General features: G+C 32.8%; 1 protein-coding gene across 2 annotated transcripts in view; it reads right to left on the bottom strand.

The window, feature by feature from the left end:
* Nucleotides 1-24,478, bottom strand: part of prkcbb (protein kinase C, beta b) — a 259,088-nt gene that overhangs the window by 146,077 nt on the left and 88,533 nt on the right. For both annotated transcript variants that reach the window (XM_056453821.1, XM_056453820.1), the window contains exons 4-5: nucleotides 17,120-17,231; nucleotides 12,053-12,181 (exon numbers count right to left, since the gene is read on the bottom strand). In XM_056453821.1, the coding sequence (XP_056309796.1) occupies nucleotides 12,053-12,181; nucleotides 17,120-17,231 (241 nt within the window). The remainder of the gene's footprint in view (nucleotides 1-12,052; nucleotides 12,182-17,119; nucleotides 17,232-24,478) is intronic.

Genomic DNA, 24,478 nt, shown 5'->3' with positions numbered 1-24,478 from the left:
AAGTGGCCTCATTCATCTTACTGTACGCTCAGCAGATCTGCAGTGCTGTTGCGTGACATTAAATTATAAAGGACAGCGTGATGGATTAAAAATGTCTTTTGCGCTCAGGGCTGTCTGTGCCTCGCTTCTTTACGTGGTGCAGCTCAGCTCATTAGCTGCTAGCGGGCTAAAGGCTGTTAGTTAATTCTACAGGCTCGCGGGGTGAAATGGCCCAGGATTGAGCTTGAAGAGAGGGACGCTTGACTGAATATGGAGCAGTGTGTTGAGGCTAATGTCACACATATATATGTACACAGCTGCACGGATCTAGGCCTATTTCCATACAGAAAAAGCATTAAAGAATAGTTTAAGAAAAAATACATTTCTGTTATCACTTGCTCATTCTCATGTTGGTTCATATCTGTATGACCTGTAGAACAAATCTGTTCTTCCAAGGAACACACACACACACACACACACACACACACACACACAATTATATATATATATATATATATATATATAGAGAGAGAGAGAGAGAGAGAGAGAGAGAGATACACATGTTAACATCTGCTTTATAATAAACCTTATTCTTTTTTATGCAGATTTTACATACATAAATGTAAATTTTCAAATTGCAAGCATTTAGCATTTATACAAGAGATTAAAAATTACTTGCTTACAGTTTCAGATTCACTTAACAATAAGGCGCTCAAAACATTTATAATTTGCATGACCCTTAATGTGTATAATCTATTCAATCTCTAAATCTTCACTCTCAATTTTTTTTATATTATATGTCTATCCTCAGATCAGATGACTTATTGATATTTCTTTCATTTTTGTTCATTTTCTGTGGTTTTTTTCTGTTTTTCATTCTTTCTTGGCACCATTGTAAATAATCTAATGATTAAAAAAGACACACACACACATTTATGTTTGTTTTTGCTATGTTGTTTTGTATCCTATTGACTCCAATTGAGTGTACAATATGGACCAAAATGTTTAAATAATAATAATAATATCATAATAATAATATTAATCAGCTGGATTGGAATGACCTGGGGTGAATAATGACGAGAACTCAAAATTGATTTCTAACTGAGGTCCTGGGACACTCCATAACAAAATGTATGAAAACAAAGAATAAAAAAGGAAAAATAAAACAATAAATTAACAAATTAATTAATTTAATAATATAAAAAAAAATTATATTAATTGTATATACATTATATAAATCAACATTAATATAACAAATTTTGCTTTGATTTATTAATTTAAAATCATACAAAAAACAATGCTTTTAACAAAATACATTTTAACAACAACGAAATGGAGCGGGATGAAGCGCAAACGTATTATTTCCCCACCCCATTACCACACACATCATTCGTCTATTACTTCAACTTAATTCTTCTTTTACTTATCTCTTCTTTTTACATTAGACATATGAGCCCATATTAATCATTGTATTCCTTTAATAATATATATTTATTCACCTTTTCAATTGGGTAACATTCTGACATTGTTTGAGAATCTGGTGGCATATCGTCTTTTCATTTTTTGTTATCATTGTTCTTGAGGCAACACCAGCACGCTCCAGCATAATAAATACACAAAAATAGAAGTTATTTAATTAAAGAATACGATTACAATAGTAAAACCTTTTCTTTAGACAAATAAATGTACATTCATGTAAAACTAACAAAGTAGTAAATAACTTCATAGAAATGATATATTAATCATTATATATTTATAATAATTAATGGAGTAATGTAATGAACTATAATTTCAGAATATTTAAATAATCTTGTATTATAAAATGATTTGATTATAAAGAAAATATTAACCATTACATATATGAAAAACAAATCAATACAAAAGTTATATCTTTAATAGAGCCTAAATATTTTCAATTACAGGATTACATATTGGGATCCCTTGCTCAAGCCTTGTAATATTTAAGGGTCCGTGACATCTAAAAGACTGAATATCCCTGTCTTCAACTGCTATTGGATCAATTTTCTCTTCATTTGTCTTCCAGAAAACTCATTTAATTGAGCTAATCTTCTGCTCTGAAAAGACAACTAAGTGGAACTAAGTGGAAATTAGAACCAAGTGCAAATTCCCCATGGATATAATAGTTTAATATCACAGATATAATAAAAAGTAAGTGGAAATTTATCATGTATATAATTTAATAAACAGTTTGAAAAGTGACTTAACAAAGAGTTTACAAAAGATCATGTTACAGGGACAATTTACCCAAAAACAACAATTCTGCACTCTTAAAAAAATATGTCACTGCCAAAAAAAGTTCTTAATTCTGCAAAAATAGTGTATTTAGATCATGTTTTCACGTTAAGAAAAAATACATTTATTTTTAGAATCAATCAGCAAAAGGTTCTATAGAGAACCAAAATGTTTCTTCTATGGCACTGGCATCAAACTCAGTTCCTGGAGGGTCACAGCTCTGCACAGTTTAGCTTTATCCCAAATTAAACACACCTGATCAAACTAATTAAGTCCTTCAAACTTGTTTGAAACCTACAGCTTAGTGTGTTGAAGCGGGGTTGCAACTAAACTGTGCAGGGCTGCGACTCTCCAACTGAGTTTGACACCCATCACCGTGAAACTCCTATGAGAACCTTCATTTGTATAAGTTTGTCATAATTTATTCTCCAACTTTTTCTAATTCGCTCCATTTTAAAATAAATCTACAATAAATGCATTATAGAATGACATATTTCAAGACTTTTAAAAGACATACGATAGCAATGTGTAGTGAACATATATACCAAAATCTAAAGTGGTGATTATGCAAATCATCATGCAGTTCTCAAATCATTCGCGAAGCTGATGGTCAGACATCTGTAAAAATCAAGTGCCACTGGTTTTCATGCATCTCATTCAGTGACTCTTTTTGATTTGAAACCTGCATAAAATAAATTGCATGCATGCTTGATAAAGTGAATAACGAACCGTGATTTGTTGCGTTATAAAAACAGATGGGAAGCTCTTAAAAATGCATTCAATGGAAAATCAGCGAACAGTTTGGGAAGCAAATGGCAGAGAATTGCTGCGTGCAGAAGAGTCTTCTTTTTGAGTGTTTCTTGCTAAGACAATGATGCCCTCTGCTGGACAATAAAAACATAACATTTTTATCTCTTTTTTTTTTCCTCCTCACTGGCTATAAATGAAGAACATATCCTCATGTGCTTGTGTTTGGTTAGAGGTGATTCTATTCATGCCAAAGAGAGACAGATAAACTAAGAGTGGATCTCAATCAGCTTCCTTTTCCGTAGTCAGGACACTGTTCATAGAGTCAGCCATTTTAAAGGAACACTCCACACTTTATTTTTTTAAATAGGTTCATTTTACAACTTTAGCTTAGCTTAGCGTATATTATTGAGTCAAATCAAAATATTACTAAAAAATATATATTTTATCAAAGATTTTATAAAATTCCTATTTGAAATTTGATTCTTTTGTAGTTCCATTGTGTACCAAGACTGGCAGAAACTATATATTTTTTAATTTTCTCGGTCAGGGCTTCCCAAACTTTTCAGCCCACGACCCCTAAAATAACATTGCCAGTGACTCTCTACCCCCAATATTCTTTGAGGTGGTTATAGATATATAATCCTTGCATGCAATGGCGTACACACACTAATAGGTCCAAGTCTATTCTTGGTTTAATTCTTAAGAACGTCACTTGGTGACTATCCTCCATATTCAGTTGTGTCCTGTATTTATTTTTAATGTACACGAGTGCTGTAAAGGTGTCAACCTGGTGCTATGAAATCAATGTGCTGCATCTGACGGTATTTCTGTGTTTTTAATATAACGTAATCACCCCAGGGGTTGCAAAAAATAAAAATAAAATTGAAAGGCTGATGGCTTTTTATTTGCATGTTTTTTATGTTTATTATGTATATACATTAACAATGTATGTACTGGTTTGTTCTCCAGTAGGTTATGGATAAAATTTGGTGATTGTAATAATTTAATAAAATTCATTTGATTTTTGGAAATCGTAAAACGACTTATCCTCATTGTCCTAATGTCCCGAACCCCACTTTGGGAACCACTGTTCTAGGTCAATATAGCTAGGAACTACACTTTCATACTGCCGTAATAATCAAGGAACTTTGCTGTTGTACCAGCTGCTGCAGCAGGCATAGTAATATTATGCAGCGCTGTTACCTTGTTCATTTTCTGTCGTCTTACAACACAATGTAACAACAGAAGAGTCAGTCTTTAAATAGGAAAATGATCATAACTCCTTTTGAACATTTTTTAACAAGATGCTAATTTGATTTAATGATCTATGCTAAGGTAAGTTAAGTTAAAAGTGCTCCCGCTAGACCTGGAGATCAGCTGAATGGATTGAAAAAGTCACACTCAACTCTAACCATTTTCAAAAAAGGGGAATGTTCCTTTTAGAACTGTCTTGATCACAAAATTCTTCGAGTGTACTGAGACATTTTCCCTGAAATGCATGCAAAAATCAGAGAGCATAGGTGCTCACTAAAGTTAACAGAACTTCTGAAGAGAAAAACATGAAACCTGTTATCCAACTCAAACATAACAAATGTAAAAAAAAAAAAAAAAAGTATATTAATTAATTTATATTTAATTGTAAATGAACAGTTAGAGATGTACAGAAAAATCTATAAACTATATTTATACATTTATAATTTATCCGTGATCAAATTATTTATCTATAATCTACTTAAAAAAATCTTTCTAAAACGTAAAAAAGAAATATCCGTCTTGCTGTTGTTCATAAATCCCATTATGATGTAAAACAAGATAATGTAATGCTGTCTCAATGTGTAGTGAAATAAAGTCATTACTGTCCTTACCAGTGCCGAATTTATGTTCACAACCTACTGATTTATGACCTCATAAGGTAAGGAGCTGATTGAGACGGACCACAAGTGTGCGTTCTTGTGTAGCCATGGACGTCTGTAATGTAATAGTTGTTTGAGTACGCCTATAGAATTTCACAATGAGCTTGACTGTACCGCAATCCATCACCTTCATTCTGCAGTTTGGGCATCACAGATCATTTGTTATTCTTTGTTTCCTCCTTTTCTCAATGCTGTTGTCTTTTTTACTTTTGCTTTTACTTTTGTACAATACTAAACTGTTACAATTTAATTTGCCACACTGTGGTGCCCTTTTAAGGCAAAAAAAAAAGTTTACCACAGACTAAAAGAGGGGTTAAATTATACAATAGTCAATTACCTTAATAAAAATAAAATATTGAAGATGTAATGCTATTACTACACAGAATATTTTTGGATATAATCCAGCATCAGTTAATCTATTCTGGTTGATATATTAATAAATGAAAATGTCACTGGAGGGTATTGTTCTATGTTTGTGCATAAAGTATACAGTAGTACACGCTAAATTATTTACTTTACTCTTAAAAAGTGATTAAACCTGTTGTAACTTAAGAATTTTTAAATTGATATAATTTGAATAATTATGCATAATAAATGTTCATTTACTTAATCATTTTAAGACAACAGGTTTCCTCCCTTTAAGTCAGCTAATGACTTTAAAAACAACAGATTTACTCAATTTTTAAAGTCAACTAATTTTTATAAAACAACTGGTTTACTAACTTTTTCCAAGTAGTCCACTAATCGTTTTTATACCTAATGTGTACATTTGTAATAGGAAGTGCAAATGTGTAATTCTTACAAGTTGTCTCCCTAGTGAGGGCTTTTTTTACCTTTATTTCCAACCCACCTGACAAAGACCCAAACTGCATCTGAATTAGCAGCATTAAAAAGCATTCTTTTAAACTGTGAATGCATACAAAACCAAGCAAACAGATATCATTTCATGCTGTCAGTCATTTAAGTTCGGTGCAGAAACTGTGAATTCTGTACACTTACTACTAAAACACTTATAGCCTAATAAAAACATGATTATACTGCACATTGTATCTAGACTTTGTCTCTTATGATTCTATTTGCAAGTGTGCAAAACTGATGCCACTGGTGTTGTGCGCTTTATTGATGTAGTGGATTCTGAACAGAGGCCTGGGTCTGTGCAGCTGCATGTGTGTATATGCAACATTAGCCCCAACACACATCGCTGAATGTGAATGCTCTACATTCAGCCATGTGTCCCTCTTTTCAGACCATAATTAGATAACCTGATTACACTGCACGTCGTGTTTACACTTTGCTGCTTATCTGTGTTTTTGCAAGTCTGGGGAGCTCGAGATTTGATTTTTTTTTTTTTGCTAAAGAACTATTTTTAAAGTTATCCACTTTCTTCACTTGTAAATTTATTGTCTTTTTCAAATATTTCACAAATTATGCTTAACAAGACAATTAATTTTTCACAGTATTTCCTATAATATTTTTTCTTCTGGAGAAAGTCTTATTTGTTTTATTTCGGCTAGAATAAAAGCAGTTTTAAATTTTTTAATAAACATTTTAATGACAACATTATTAGTCCCCTTAAGAAATATTTATTTTCGATTGTCTACAGAACGAACCATCGTAAGACAATGATTTGCTAATAATTACCCTAATAATTACCCTTAAATCTTATTGCTGCCCATACAAAAAATAGAAAAAGGCAATAATATATGTATATATCTTTTCTAATTATTAATAAATAATCTAATCCTGCAAGGCTTTTGCAGATAAACACATTGTGATATCAATGCTCAGATAATATATTGTTCAGCCCTAGTAATCTTACAAAAAATGATTCTTTCATGAAACTCCATGTGCTTCTACAATATACATATTCATTACCTTACTAAATCTCTTTAGTTATCATCAAAGAAACCATCCAATCAGAGTTTACTGACTAGTCTAAGAAACAGAAAAAAAATGGCCAATTGTTATTCATGTGAACCAGAATCAATCTCTTCAATAGCCTCTTTGGCGGGCTGAATTTTATATAACAGGGCTCGACAGGATGAGTGGATTTTTTGAAGGGGAAAGTAAAAGAACGTTATATTTTTCAGACCACCCAATTGATCTAAAAGAATAAACTAGAGACATCTCTGCAATCGAGAGATACATAAAACTTATGGATAAATAAAACAGATGAGCACAACTGCATGGGCAACCTAGAACAAACATAATGAGCTCTAAATAAGTTAAATGAGCTCATTTAAGATATTAAGACCAGTAAAATTAATGCAGTGACTTGACTGGTTAATTTAAGAATGCACTGTTCACACACAGAGCAATCCCAATTCCCACAATTCACTAGTAATGTTACAAATTCTCATTTCAGAAAATTGCTGGAACTAATTTTCAATATTTTTTTTTTTAAATGGGCCTTTTCATTTTCCAGGCTTTATGGCTTAAAAGGGATATTGAGTTCAAATTACAAGTATTTTTTTAATGAAAATCGATCCAAACAAAGACCACAGCAAAACAGTGGCAGAATTAGATAAACATTGAGGTTTCTGAATGAATTGAGTGAATCATTAATTAATGATTAATTGATTCATAATTAATGTCCCAGTCATACACTGGTTTTTATTCTTGAATGAATCAACTGTTTGAATGAATCAGTTGAATGAATGGCTTGCTGATTAAAACAGTCATCCACAACCACCTACTGGCAGTTCAGTACTTTAAAAAAGTATTGTTGCATTTTTCTAACATTACACATTTGTTGTTTATATATATATATATATGTATATATATATATATGTATATATATATGTATATATATATATATGTATATATATATATATGTATATATATATGTATATATATATATGTATATATATATATATATGTATATATATATATGTATATATATATATATATATATATGTATATATATATATATATATATATATATATATATATATATATATATATATATATATATATATATATATATATATATGTATATATATATATATATATATATATATATATATATGTGTATATATATGTATATATATATATGTATATATATATATATATATATGTATATATATATATGTATATATATATGTATATATATATGTATATATATATATATATATGTATATATATATATATATATATATATATATATATATATATATATATATATATGTATATATATATATATATATATATATATATATATATATATATATATATATATATATATATATGTGTATATATATATATATATATATATATATATATATATATATATATATATATATATATATATATATATGTATATATGTATATATGTATATATATATGTATATATATATATATATATATATATATATATATATATATATATATATATATATATATATATATATATATATATATATATATAAATAAAATGAGCATTTTTTCAGCCTCCTATGTTTATATTCAGTTATTTCACTTTAAAGGCAATGAAAATAACTTATTCGTCACTATAAAAGTAAAATTACTGAGCCTACACACAGAAGTTGGAGAAAAATGCATAATTTGCAAAAGCATAACTTGCCAAAGCAGAAAAAGTATACACCCAACAGATTCGAATGATGTATTGCTCTTATCTGTACGATCAAAACTCAGTTTAATTTAAGTTATTTTCGGCATTATCAGGAGAAGACGCCTCAAACCACGTATACACGTTTGCCGAGCCCAGAGATTGATTTGTGTTGGGACAACGTGAATGAATAGTGTGGAACCCTAGATTGTTTTACATCATAGTTTTGAAAACCAAAGATCAATAATCATTGCTCAAAACCATGCCTCCTCCAAAATACATGAACGTCCACAGACAGACCTGAGGCTCAAGTAACAAGATGAGTGGATAAGATTACCTGATGTCTAACTAGTGAGAAAACATCACAAGACAAAAGCGCATAATATTACATAAGGCAGTCTGCAGAGTGGAAACGTGCTAATGATGTACCTGTCTGAGTAAACAGATTATGCAAATCAATGTATTGACAGACAGGTTGGACAGCCTATCATAATGTTCAAACCGAAGATTTTGATAAGAGGATTTTTTTTTATTGTATGCCTCAATGGATATAAATACATATACTGTAAATACAGTCAGTCCACCTATTAGGGAGTGCTGAGACATTCAACTGGCATAAAATGTTTTTGAACCAATCACCCTATCTTTAATAAGGTGAGGAAGAACTGCACTTTATAAATACAACATAAAATAGGCTTGGAGATCAATTAAAGGTGCGGTAAGTGATCTGCCAAAATGCTAACTGTTTAGCATTATAGCTTTGAAACACAATCCCTCCCTTGCCGGCTGCCATCAAAAGCCATGCATCCTGAAATTACAAACAAGCACCTTAAAGATGACAGTAGACAACCCACTAGATCATGTCATTCGCTAGTTAGAATACTTTATAGTACTTTATAATACTACAATTCCCAACAAAAAGAAATTTATTATATCAAGCCCGTTTGCAGTTGTGTAGCAAGCAAAACTTGTCATGATGTGCAATATTTCATGCATGCAAGGATCGCTGGTCTCACTCTCTCATGAGATTTGTCCCAAAGCAACTACTGTATGCTTAGTGGTTGGCCGGCCATACTAAGCCATACTTACAGTACATGGTATTTCAGAGCAAATTTTCAAAGTAGCGGTAAACAATACAGGGAGTGCGTCACAGTCATTGTTCAAAAATGACCCAATGTGAGTATAAACCAACTTCACCTCAGTAAAGCAGGCTAGGTGCAATAGCGCTATTTACTTCTGCTTTGTTGTTAAACTAAATCAGAATCTACATTATTGATGCTGTAAAAGGTCCCTTATGAAACTGAAAACAGTCATATCAATCATTCGCCTGAAGATTTTAGTGGCTGAACAACACTTCTGTGCATATAACCCATTTGTGAAACAACACAATCTACATCAGTTTTGCGTGACTAAGATAGTTTTAAAACATAACATTACCTGTCTAACAGAAATACTTCAGCCATGGTGTTTTGTTCCTCCAGCGTGCAAAAGTAACTCCAATATAGATTCGGGATTTTTAAAGTTGATTAAATTCAATTTCAATTCAATTCATTTTTATTTCTATTGTGTTTTTACAATGTAGATTGTGTCAAAGCAGCTTAATAGGGGTGTGACGAGACTCTTATTCCACGAGACGAGACACAAGATTGGGTTCACGAGAACGAGGCCAGACGAGATTTTTGACTTTTTTTTTATCATTAATGATGAAACGTTTGAATTGAAAACAGTCATTTATTCAACTGAAAAAAATAATAAATAAAAATAAAAAAATTTAAATAAAAAATTCACAAAATGCAGAACAACTTGTGTACATTTTGAAATCAACTTCAATGCAGTAAAGGATAAGCAAACACTGCAAAATAATTTGCCAAACTCTCTACAGTCTGGCTTCTCCCCTGTACAAATGCAACTCATTTTCACATGTTAAGCATAAAATAATTATAAACCGTATAAATAAAATAAATATGATAAAATATTATAACACAAATAACACTGTAAATGCAAACATTGAGTGCATCTATAGCGCTTAACATAGAAGTTTTAGTAAAGTCCAAATTTCAGAGCTGATTTTCTTTCACACTGAACACTGAAGAGCAAATCCATCAATGCGCAACTCCACAAGTATCAAACCAAGCATAATCAGCATTTACCACTGTCACTCTTTCTCGTGTGCACATGTCATGAATGCGGCGCGTGTGCACTTGCAAATGGTGGATCTGCATGGACGGCTGTGCAGTTGTACAAATCTTCATTTGTTGACAGACAGTTTGGGCTACTTATCAAAATTATGGGCATTATCGGCCCGACAAATTTTAATTGGACGTTTTTTTTGTTTTTTTGCCTTGCCCAGAATATAAAAATACATATAAATACATTAAGATCATTTACTGTAATCATTACTATTGGAATGTGAAGAGACTCTCAACCAGCACACCAAAAAATGTTTCTGAAGACAATCACCTACTGCACCTTTAAGGTAACTTTAAGCACACAATAGTCAACTTCAATCCTTTAAAATGGAATTTCCAAACAACAAAACAGCCTTCTGTGAGAATGATGAGAGGCAAGTAACTTATAAAACCCCTAGCCACAGTGGATACTGAGCAAAGAAGTAAATGTAAAGCCACTGCCACAATAATTGTATGATACCTCTGAAAACCAGTATACAATATGGTTAAATCTCAAAGCTTAATCCTAATGAATTAATGCATGTTTGTGATCAAATTGTTAAGATATTGGTATCATTAAAATGTAAGTGTGTGTGTGTTTCCCCCAATTTTAAAAATTACACATTATGCATGGGATGATAACCGGTTTACCACAGTTTGGAAAAGTCAAGGTTTTAAACCACAAAAATGTTCTGTTATATCGTTCCTAAGGTATATGTAAGGTCTTTTTTATGTCTGTTTTTTATGTGTTGTAAAGAAATCTGTGTTTTTGAAACTAATGAAGACAGCAGAAGTCAATGACTTATTTGAATTATTTAGCCTGACATCTTTACTGTCCAAAAAATTATAAGTGTTTGCTAAAATGAAATATATTGTGTTAAATGGAGGGGGAAGTTGTTGTTTTTTATCCAGACATTTAAAAAGTAACTGCAAATAAAAACTTATATATGGCCCATGCCTATTATACACTCAAAAGATTTTTAAAAATGTCCCTGCAAATGGCACTAACTTAGACCAATCAGTTTTCATTTCTGGGTGAATATTTTCTGCAAATATAACCATCCATTCCCTAAAACAATCTACAGCATACACCATCAAAACCCCTGAAGTAGTACATGCAGTACATAATACATCTTGTAATGCTTTGGATTCACCACTAGGAGGAATCAGACACTAGGAAATACACAAGCCTTCAAATCAGCACGCGCTAAAACTGAATGTATTCATACTAGATGAGCCATATTAAGTGCATTTTTGGCTGTTCATCAAGGGTCAAATGGAGGCATGTGTGTGGTATCCAGAGGTCCTGGACCTAGCAGCGAGTGGTGCACTATTTGGGAAGCAGTGAGTGAACACGTGTGCAGCAATGATGTGTGCATGTTGTATGTGTGTGTGTGAATAAGTGGGCAGCGGTGACTCACTGCTGACGGTGAGCACATTGTTCTTGATCTCTGCAGTGATTTGGATGCGGCCCCTCCTCTCGGTATGGTCAGTCCCACACAGACTCGGCACGTTGGCCACACAGCGCTTGTGGATGTTCATCATGCAGTCTGGATGGATGGATGGATGGATGGATGGATGGATGGATGGATGGAAAGAAAGAGGGAGAGATGTTACACCATAACCCTACGTTTCATTCGAAAAACACAGTGTTTTATGGCATTGTGTTTGAAAGAGGATAAACCAAGCTATATATAAATGTGACCTTTTAAAGGCCAGACGTAAAGGCAAAGTGCTTTCTTCTACCTAAGACCTGTTAAAGCAAATTCTGCAACTATGAAAGGACATGTTTAGCGTGACTCATAAAAGTCTCCTACTGACATGCAGACTGCATCAAATGTATGCTTTATAAGTGAAGGTACTGACCGAATGCAAATCTGGTGTCACTTATGCAATACATTGTTCATAAATATACATGTTCTTAAAGTTTGGCTGAAAAAAAATCAAATATGCAACCACTGAGCTGATTTGATTTGATTGATTATGATATATTGTATTTATTGTACTATACGTGTATATTGTACTATTTTTTATTTTTTAAATGTTGTTAAACTTGATATAACTTCCTGCCCAGCAGGCCCGGATTAAGAATTCGGAGGCCTCTGGGCACATTGTCTTGTAGGGCCCCATACCCGGCCGCACTCCTATATTTAAATTGAAAAATAAGAATAATATATTTTTTTTAATAAAATGATTCTTTAAAGTATTGCCCGTACTTTTAAAATAAATGAAATATAGTACATATATTTATAGTCTAGAGATTTTACTTATTTTTAAAGCACACGTTCATAAAAAATACTAATAAAATTTGTGAAAATTATTGGTTTTTAGTATACATGTTTAAGTTCACTGAAGCAGTACTAAAATATATATTTTAAAGTGTGCTCGTTGTAAATACAAATTGGTTATATTAAGATGTCGCCTACATTTAACACCAGGTGGAAAATAATTGTTTATAGAATATTTAAAATAACTATTTAGATGCTGTTTACACACATGAAATAAGCTAAACCTTATTAAATATCCACGAGCCACTTGTGACTTTATATCACGTTTTCATTATTATCATTTTTAAACAAAAATATTTCCTTTCTATTGAAAATAAATGTATTTCCAATATGATATGTTATGGGGAAAAAAGAAGAAAGAGTTCATCAGACGCTGGATTCGAACCGGCTGATGATCAATCGCGTTAAAACATGTTGCCATACGCTGCTGTCAATTAAGCTCTTTAGTTATGTTGTCTTTGTTAATTCCAACGAGGTGAGCTATTTGTACTTAACCTAAATAGACACTCCAAAATCTGAATTCCTTGAAAAATCTGAAATATTTGAATAATTTAATATCTGATCACAGACACAGTTAAAAGTATTCTACCACTTATGGATTTTTGCATGTCTAATTGGTCATGTTTTGATTGAAGATATGACATCATAGCAACCCAATGAATTCAGAGTGCCAGTGTTTCTCAACAACGATCCTGGAGGACCACCAGCTCTGCACATTTTCCGTGTCTCCTTAAACAAACACACCTGATGAAGGAGAAATCCAAAACATGCAGTACAGGTGGTCCTCCAGGAATGTGGTTGAGAAACACTGCGTTAGTCTATAGATTTGACCTAAAAGCTATAATAATTAAAATAATAATAATAATAACAACAAAAACAACAACAATAAATAATAATAATGTTTTTCTTATTTTTGTTGGTATTATTTTATTATTGTTATTAGTAGAGGTAGTAATAGTTATAGCCACTATTATTATTATTATTATTATTATTATTGTTATTATTATTTTTATTATTTATTAATGATGGGTTGCAGTTGGAAGGGCATCCGTTGCGGAAAACATTTCCTGGATAAGTTGGCGGTTCATTCTGCTGTGGCAACCCCAGATTAATAAAGGGACTAAGCCGAAAAGAAAAGAAATGAATGAATGATTTAATTATTTTATTTTTTTTTTTTTTCACATTTTATTTTAAGGTATGATTCTTACTATTAATAATCCATTAACTATGTCTTTTGTCACAAACAGCCAATTTTCTGCTTATTAATAGTTCTTAAGGTAGTAGTTTAGGGTAGGCTTAGGTAATTATGTAGCTAAGACTTTATGTAGAAAATATCATACGAAATATGTACTTTATAAGTACAAATAAAAGGCAATATCTTAATAATAGGCATGTAATAAGCCACTAATTAATAATGTGATTGAGAATGAGATGAGATTGGTACTAAAATTACCAAAATAAAAGTGTTATGATATTTTCCCGATCCTTATTATTTTTTTAAATCCCTCAGAAATAACAAAAAGTTAAACTGTTAACACAATATGGTGTCATACAACAAATTAAACTGCTTCACCTCAAATTTCACAGATGTTGATATTCAGACAAATGTAGTAATCTGTCAGACTTAATAAGTGACAAAAAAATTACATTATTACAATATTGTTCATGTTTTTCTTGATATTCATTCATTTTCTTTTCAGCTTAGTCCCTTTATTAATCTGGGGTTGCCACAGCGGAATGAACTGCCAACTTATCCAGCATATGTTGTACGCAGCGGATGGCCTTCCAGCTGCAACCCATCACTGGGAAAACTCATTCACACACATACACCACGGACAATTTAGCTTACCCATTTCACCTATAGTGCATGTGTTTGGACTGTGGGCGAAACCGGGGCGATTTTCTCGATATCTTATACCTTATTAGTTGGTTTTGTAACAAATTAATAGTCTTTTCTCTAAAGTGTATGTTTGACCAGGAACAAACTGTATTTCTTGGGTTGTGCTAATTTCTCCTGCTAATGACATCACCAGCTATAAGCAGGTGCTTATTTGTGCTTCAGCATGCTGTTATCTGCTTCTTAATTTGCTTAGCAAGCGTGGCAATCCAACACCATCACAAATACTCTGAACCGGTCTTTACTGTCAGCAGGGGCTGAAGAGCAAAGCCATAGCAATGATGCTAATCACTGTTATGATGCTATTGTTGTGTTGGAGGCCACAGGCCAAACACAAGCAGCCGGGCTGGACACAAGTTTACATAACAAATAGTGACAAAGGCACAAGCTACTTCTGAAAACAACTGTGAATAAAGCAAGCACATACTCTCTGTAATCCTTCATGTGCTACAGCACTTCTCCACAGTTCAGTCAGAAGTGTGACAGACCGCAAGCCATAGCTAGAGTGTAAACACAGTGGAGGACCCCGGAGAAGAAACTAAACAAAGGTAATTATAGCTCTCACAGTCTGCAACCATAACAACATTGTGTCAGGTTTCAGGTTGATGATGCGCAGCGCCTTGTTTTTTACACCACCTGTCTGCTCACTTGTCTGTCGTCCATTAATAAGACTAAAGACCCGCTGGTTAATATGCTGGCCAATATGCCAACAATCAGGTACACGGCGGTGAATACCTGTGCCCCGGAGGCTCGGACAGCTGCTAAGTGAGTGAAGCATTTTGAATGTTTTATGTATTGGTCACTGGATAAGAGGCTGGCTACTGTGAGATGGAAAATCTCTTTGTAAACGGGACTTCATACAGTCTGTTTATGTTCAGAGGATATCCGCCTCGCAGGGATACGTAACACGGATCCATCATACTAGGGTTGCAAGGTATACAGCACAAATGGCTTCAAAAAGGGGGTGAGTGACTGATGTAGAAACATTTTACACATTTTGAACACACTTTCAGCACAGTTTGGCAGTCTGTAAATGTCTGTGATGTAAAATTACGGTTTGCGGAAGTCAAAATGCATGATTTTTTTCTAAATAAAAAGATGTAATGCATTTACACTACCTGACAAAAGTCGTGTCGCCTATCCCAGTTTTAGGAACACCAAATAATAACGTCTAGTTGATGATTTGGCATCAGAAGTGGCTTATACAAAAGGCAAATCCTAGGATTAGCCATGTGAATGAAGGCTTTTTAATATTTTCCACATTTTTCAAGTGCATTGGACTGATTTTTGCTGTTGACTCAAAAAACGTTATTAATAAAAGTCATCTGGAATGGCAAAGAAGGTGTTCTTGCAGGACTCCCAGAGTTCATGAAGATTCTTTGGATTCATCTTCAATGCCTCCTCCATCTTTCTCCAGACATGCTCAATAATGTTCATCTCTGGTTACTGGGCTGGCCAATGCTGGAGCATCTCGACTTTCCTTGCTTTCAGGAACTTTGATGTGGAGGCTGAAGTATGAGAAGGAGCGCTATCCTGCTAAAGAATTTGCCCTCTCCTGTGGTTTGTAATGTAATAGGCATTAAAAATGTCTTGATACCTCAGCCTATTGATGTTGCTATCTATTCTGCAGATCACGCCCCCATACTGAATGTAACCCCAAACCATGATTTTTTTTCTTCACCAAACTTGACTGATTTATGTGAGAATCTTGGGTCCATGCAGGTTCCAATAGGTCTTGGGCAGTATTCCAAATGATTAGAATTAGAAGTCAAGTTATTATTTGTTGCTCTTACAACTGGGATCGACGACAAGACTTTTGTCAGGCAGTGTATGGGTTGTTGAAGCAATGTTGCATTTTCGCTTTCACACATGACAAAAACGAATATAATTAGTAGTGTCATCATTTAAAATGCAGTAACTTTCTTTCCTCTGCTTTGTTGTATCTTTTAATATATTTGAGCCAAATCTCAAAATGATGTATAGTGTGACTACCACAATAACTATACAATCACTATAAAATTATTAGGTTTTGTTGTGCTTTGGCGAGACATCCCTATTTATTAAAAGTGTTCAACAAGTCTGACAAGTCATGGAGGAAAAAAAAAATATTATTATGAAAAAGTATTACCACAAACAAGGTATTTTGCAACACCATGAAATAAACAATAGATCATATCTGAAAGGATAGACTTGTTTCATATTCCACAGGTCAGCTATTCACTCATTTTTAAAAAATTGGCAAAATAAGTATTGTGACTGGTATATTATATGCAATTAAATGGAGGAAAGTGAGGGTTACTCACGGTCACATCTCATGCCCTGGTGGATGAGGCCGTACAGCAGAGAGCCACAGTGGTCACAGAAGGTCGGACTGGAGTATGTGTGGACCTTGAACTTGTGCTTACTGCGCGGGTCCTTCAGAGAAACACACACACAAAGAAAGACAAGAGTCAGCCACATTAGCTAAAAATAAGCATTATTCAACAAACTAGGAATTAATGTTGATTGCAATGATACAAATATAGCTGCAAAAAAGTCTTAAAGGGGAAGTACATTTAAAACAAGCTAAAGGGAAATTGGTGGGGTGTATTGAAGTTCGCAGAGGAATTTAAACAGGTATCTGTATTATAATCTACAAAAGAGCAGTTGAGGCAAGGAGAAGTGGATGAGAAAAGCTAGCATACTGTATAGAATTACAGTATTTACATTTGGACCATTTCTGCTGCAACGAAAAATTACAAATCAATATGTAATAAAAAAGATTTAAGCTTGAAAACAGCTGGATACTGGAAGTAAAAAACATTTTACATCATACATGTCACATTTTCACATTGTAACTGTAAATACTTTGATTATTTGACATTTGGGAAACTTTAGGAACACTACATTTCAAAGGATAATATTGTACTTTTTGCTCCACTAGATTTCATAAAATGTTTGATCTGTAAAGTGTACTCCTTTTAAAAGAGTCAGAAACAGAAATGTGTGCAAATAATGCTGAATTAGCAATTATAACAGTAAATGAAAATCATATTTAGGTCATGACTGCCATTTGTTTGTGAAATAAATCTATTGTAAAAAAAAGAGTAAGCTGTTTAGGCTCAAGTATCTTCCCCACTGCAAATGATGTAAAAGTAATAGGTTTAACAGATTTTGCCCCATGTGACATTTTTAATAAGTTATATGTTTGTAATTGTCAAACAGATTTTTACTCAAATAAAAATTATACGTACCTTATATTTTCACTTGAACATTACCTTATTACGCAAAACGAAACTGCATCAACTTTAACAAATTACTTGTTACAACTACAATTACTGTTCAACTACAATTACTGACTTTTAATAAATGAAATTGATAAAAATTAGGGTTTCTTAAGTCAAGCTTTATTGCCATTTAACCACACATAGCTGGTACAGTACTACAGTACAGTACAAATAAATAAAAAAACAGCAATTAAAATGCAACACACAATTAAGAATAAGATATATATCTACTTAAAATGCATCTGTGCAATGTGTGCAATAAATTATATCCTAGTAAATTGCAGTAAAGAGATCATGTGTGGACCAGTACTGGACCACTAAAAATACTGAAAAATGCATGCATTCTGAAAGCAATGTAGAATAATTATTGAAGAAGAATCATTGAAGATTGAAAATTCAGCTTTATAACTCTATGAATAGTTTAAATTTTAAGACAAAAAAAGCTATTGTAATTAGGTTTTTTTTTGCACAATATTACTATTTTCACTGTACTTTTAATTTTAAAAAATGCACCATTAATGAACATTAGACTTTCTTTCCTTTCCTTCCTTTTCTATTTTTTTTCTCTCTTTTTCTAATCTTCTATTTCTTCTCTTTCCTTTTTCTACTTATTATTATTATTATTATTATTATTATTATTATTATTATTATTATTATTATTATTATTATTAATATTATCATTATTAATATTATTTGTCCTTTTCCTGAACCCCCCCCCCCTCACCTCCTCACTATTATCATCAATATTATTACTTCTACTTTTGTTATTATTATTATTAGTACTGTCCTGACTTGTCCTGTTATCTCCTCATTATCATTATTACAAGTACTTCTGCTATTGTCATTATTCAGGTTACTGTAGTTGTAGTAGTAGTCATAGTAGTAGTAGTGGTTGAAGTTGTAGTTTGGGTTTTTTGAAGTAGTAGTTGAAGTAGTATCTGTAGTAGTAGATGTCATTGGTAAAGTGGTATCAGAAGTAGTGGATGTGTAGTAGTAGTTGTAGTAATAGTAGAAGTAGTAGTAGTAGTAGTCGTTGTCGGTGTAGTAGTATCAGAAGTAGTAGATGTTGTAGTAGCAGTCATTCCTGTAGTAGTATCAATGGTAGTAGCCGTTGTAATAGGTTCAGAAGTAGTTCACATTGTAGTAGTAGTGGTTGTTGCTGTAGTAGCAGTAGTAATAGTTGTAGCATTAGAAACTCTCTGTAGTAGTAGTTGGTGTAGTACTTGGGATTCATTTTTATTATTATTATTGTAGTGGTTGTTGTTAATGATTATTACTGTTGTCCTTTCTTGCTTGTATACTGTCATTATTACTATCATTATATCACTAGCATTGTTGTCACTCCTTATATATGTTACTTGATTCATTTAGTGACTGTCATTGTTCCTTTTGTATGTACTTTGACCTGTTTACCAAGTTACCTTTACACGCACACGCACACGCACACACACACACACACACACACACACACACACACACACACACACACACACACACACACACACACACACACACACACGCACGCACGCACCCACACGCGCGCACACACACACGCCGGTATTTGATTGTATTGTTGTTGTTGTTTTTTGTATTTTGTTATTGTTTCACTTTTTTTGTATTTGTATTATCTAAAATTGTGTACCTTTTGTATATTCTAATAAAAAAAAAAAAAAATTAAAAAAGACTTTCAGAATAAATGTACTTCATATTTATTTCACAAGGATTGCACAAGATAGACAAAAGCTAAAAGAATATTATTTGGCTATAATACAAAAAAAAAAAAAAAAAATATATATATATATATATATATATATATATATATATATAATAAAACCATATATTATTAACATAACACAGCATTATTATTATTATTATTATTATTATTATTATTATTATTATTATTATTATTATTATTATTATTAAATACCAAATTATTAGGTCTCGACAATATTGTAAAATACACAATATTGTACTTGAGTTCTGTTATGATATTTCCTGTAATACAATTTCCCCAGAAATGCTTCTTATTAGAAAGTTTTTAATAAGTCAGTTATTCATGTATTTATTATACTAAAGTAAACTTCCTAGTAACAGATGTAAAGGAGTAAATATTTAGACATTAAAGCACTACGAAAGACTGAAAACCTCAGCTGATATTCAGATTCTCATTAACTGTTGTCATTTTCATCTCTACAGTATTTAATATGTATTCATTTTTTTTACTGTAAACTCTCTGCGGCGTTAGCGGTTACTTCAAAACAGCAAGTCATTACTAATTACACCATTAAAAGAGTATTTAAATTACTTTGTCTTAACTTAGTTACTCAACAAGTAACTGAATTGCCTGAATCAATGCTAAAAAAAATTGCACATGAATATCAAACCACAGACACAGAAATAGAAATTATTCTCCTTTGAATTAGAGTCAAACGGGACCTTTTAGTTTTGTTCAAATAAAAGCGCTTTCATTTTTCAACAGTATATGTTAAATGAATGGCGCTACATTTCATCCATACCATATACTGTCATACATATCTAAAACATCACATTTTTTTAAGCTTGAGCAATAGTTAGACAAATAACACCTTCTTTAGTTAAGAAATCAAGTCATTGTGCAACAAATAATCAGTTATTTTGCTTCTCTAAAGAACTAAGGTTGTCATGAACCAATTTCTCAATTTCTCATGCGCAATTTTTCTTGATAAACGACTACATTTGGATAAACAACCTATGTGTGCAACACACAGATGATTGGCACATAATATATATATATATATTTTTTTTTTTAATATAAAAACTCTCTGAGATATGAATATTGCACATACTCTTATCATGATAACAATTTTTCGATATACAGTTGAGCGCAAAGATATTTCTCATGATAAATATTTCTCATGTGATGTTTAACAGAGCATGAAAACGTTCACAGTATTTACTATCATATTTTTTTCTTTTGGAGAGAGCCTTATTTGTTTTTTTAGCCAGAATTGAAGCAGTTTTTTATTGTTTTAAACAATTTTAAGATCAATATTATAAGGTCAATATTATTATCAATTTTTCTACAGAACAAACGACTGATATACAATGACTTTTGCAGTCTGGCAATCAACAATTAAGCAAATTCACTTAACATCTATCTGCGTCAAACACCGTTTTTTACAATTTAAGATAATTCATAGGCTGCACTTTTCTAAAAGCAAATTGTCAAGAATATTCCCAGAAATTGACCCAACATGTTCTAGGTGCCACAGAGATGAGGCCACCTTGGGCAATATGTTCTGGACATGTCCATCCCTAGGACCATTTTGGTCTGCGGTGTTTGAGACTTTTTCATATACAGTATGCGTGAAAAGGAGATACAACCAGATGGTGTGACACCTACAAACCCTGTACTACCAGCAGGTCAATTAAATGCACTAGCTTTCTCTTCTTTGTTGGCCTGAAGGCGTATACACATATCTAAAGCGAGAAAAACTCAAATATTGCACCTAAGGCTCAAATATTAGATTCTTCAAAGTATGGAGACAATTCCTGTCATATTTTGAGGACATAGTTATTCCGAATACTTAAATTGTAAGCTCTCCCCTCCCCTAAATCAATTTATCAATCAATTCATCCATCCATCCATCCATCAACTTGTATTATCCACTGTTTTTTTTTTTTCTTTTTTCATGTACTTCATTCTTGTATACAGTTGAAGTCAGAAGTATTAGCCCCCCTGAATTATTAGCCCCTCTGTTTATTTTTTTCCCCAATTTCTGTTTAACAGAGAGAAGATTTTTTTCAACACAATTCTAAACATAATAGTTTGATTAACTCATGTCTAATAACAGATTTATTTTATCTTTGCCATGATGACAGTAAATAATACTTGACTACATATTTTTCAAGACACTTCTATACAGCTTAAAGTGACATTTAAAGGCTTAACTAGGTTAATTGGGTTAACTAGGCAGGTTAGGGTAATTAGGCAAGTTATTGTATAACGATGGTTTGTTCTGTAGACTATCGAAAAAAATATATAGCTTAAAGGGGCTAAACATTTTAAACGTATAAAGCTTCAAATAATTTTGCTCCCGTTTATCTAACCAATCTCCTGTCTTGCTACAATCCAACCCGCTCTTTAAGATCTCAAAACTCAGGGCTTCTCATAGTACCTCGAACGGCAAAGTCTAGTAAAGGAGGTTGAGCCTTCTCATTTATGGCTCCTAAACTCTGGAACAGCCTTTCTGATTATGTCCGAGGCTCAGACACACTCTCACAGCTCAAAACTAAATTAAAGACCTATCTTTTTAGTAAAGCATACACTCAGTGCATCACTTAGCGGTATGATAAATGAAAGTGCTCCACGCAGGTTTTTGAATCTTGTTTATATACACTATGAAAAGCAGCTACGCTAATTATTCACTTTATTCTCTATTTCCACTTGAGGATACTCATCTCGAGACCCTCAGAGAGATTTAGCTTCGCATTCTGTTTGCATGCATATGTGTCAGGATACAGGTTAATCTCCACTGCTGTATGGATATCTGTTATGTTAATGTACAAAATAAACCTGATTTAACGTCCACAAACCGGGATTGAAGCGTCTTCCTTTATAATTGTTCTGACACGCGGCTGTGCTGATGAAGTAAAGCTCAAGTAAATCGCTGTAATTCATTACACACATGCTCTGTTTTAAAACCTTTTAAACATGTTAAACTCACTCTTGATCCCATTTGATGATGATTGATGATCCTAGCGAACTGAACAAACCTTTTATTCCTGGTTGCTTTGCGCACATCTGGTCTTGTTGATATGATTATACACGCGACCGGGACATGTTAATACGCACATCTGTCAATCAATTCGGTGGGCGGGTGGACCGCACTCCTACATAAAGTTGCGGTTGGTCTGAAAACCGCTCCAATTGGTCCACCGTTTTTATGTTGTTAAATTTGAAAAAAAGGACTGGGTGTGTTTATATCACCCCAATATGACGGTCTGACGGTCTGTACACTACATCTACACACGTCTGTCCAAACAGCTTTAAAAGTAGATTTTTCACCATAGATGCTCTTTAAATTCTTCACTTTTGCCAATTGGTGAAGTTTTTTTCCTCGCCGCTGTCGCCACTGGCTTGCATGGTTCGGGATCTGTAGAGCTGCGCATCGTTGGATTTGCTCTTCAGTGTTTGGACTCTTAGCAGTGAATATTAAACCACACTGAACTGAACTGAACTAAACTGAACTTAAACACTGAAAACTGGATTGACGCTGTTTCAATTTACTATGATCTTCTATGTGAAGCTGCTTTGACACAACGTACATTGTAAAAGCGCTATACAAATAAAGGTGAATTGAATTTTGAACTTAAAATGGGTTTTAAAAAAAATTAAAACTGCTTTCATTCTAGCTGAAATAAAACAAATAAGACTTTTTCCCCCAGAAGAAATCTGTGAACATTTCCTTGCTCTGTTAAACATAATTTGGGAAATATTTAAAAAAGAAAAAAAAAATTCAAAGGGGGGCTAATAATTCTGACTTCAACTGTATGTTTGAGTTGCTGTGTTAAGATCTTCAGTTTGTTTTGACTGTTAAACTGTTTTTTTTAAATTAAATTAAAAGACTTGTCTACTACTACAATGACTTTCCTAATTATCTAACTTGCCTAGTTAACCTACTAAACCTAGTAAAAATGGAATTTAAGCTGAATACTAGTATCTTGAAACAGATCTGGTAAACTATTCTGTACATGTCATCATGACAAAGATAAAAGAAATTGGTTATTAAAAATTAATTAGTAAAACTATCATGTTTATAAATGTGTTAAAAAATCTTTCTGTTAAAACAAAACTTAGGAAAAAAATTAAATAAAAATTTAACAGGAGGGCTAATAATTCTGACTTCAACAGTATATATATTTTGCGCAGCCAAAATTAATACTCCATTTAATATTTTACAACCACAATTCTTCTGCTGAGTAATTGGAGTTGCACAGAAGTGTCATATAGTCAGAATATGAGCAGCAGCGGGTCAGCAGGGCACTGGCACTCAGCTGGAACACTGGCACAAAAAACTACCCTTCCTGATCGCCTCCCACCCAAACTGCCGCATCCATTATTAATCAAGCAGGGCCCCTTTTATGACTTCCTATTCATAAGAAGCTGTTTTAATATTCTCCCTCTGAATACAGCTCATGGCGGCGATGACACTTACACACATACAAAAGAGAGCGGTTTCAATACGGTCTGGGCACACGGAGAGGCTCCGGTGAGCATATATGAGCCACACAAAACCCACACGACTCTGTTACATACTGTTACAGTACAGAATATGCATCGAGAAGAAGAGGTCAGAGCGAACACTGTGTAGGGAAGCAGAGGTGAGGATGAGAGATGGAGTAGGTGGATGAGGC

This window comes from Danio aesculapii, chromosome 3, assembly GCF_903798145.1.
Source record: "Danio aesculapii chromosome 3, fDanAes4.1, whole genome shotgun sequence".
NCBI classification, from domain to species: Eukaryota; Metazoa; Chordata; class Actinopteri; order Cypriniformes; family Danionidae; genus Danio; species Danio aesculapii.
Note: the sequence above shows the minus strand (reverse complement) of the source record. Positions and strands in the feature narration are given on the sequence as shown.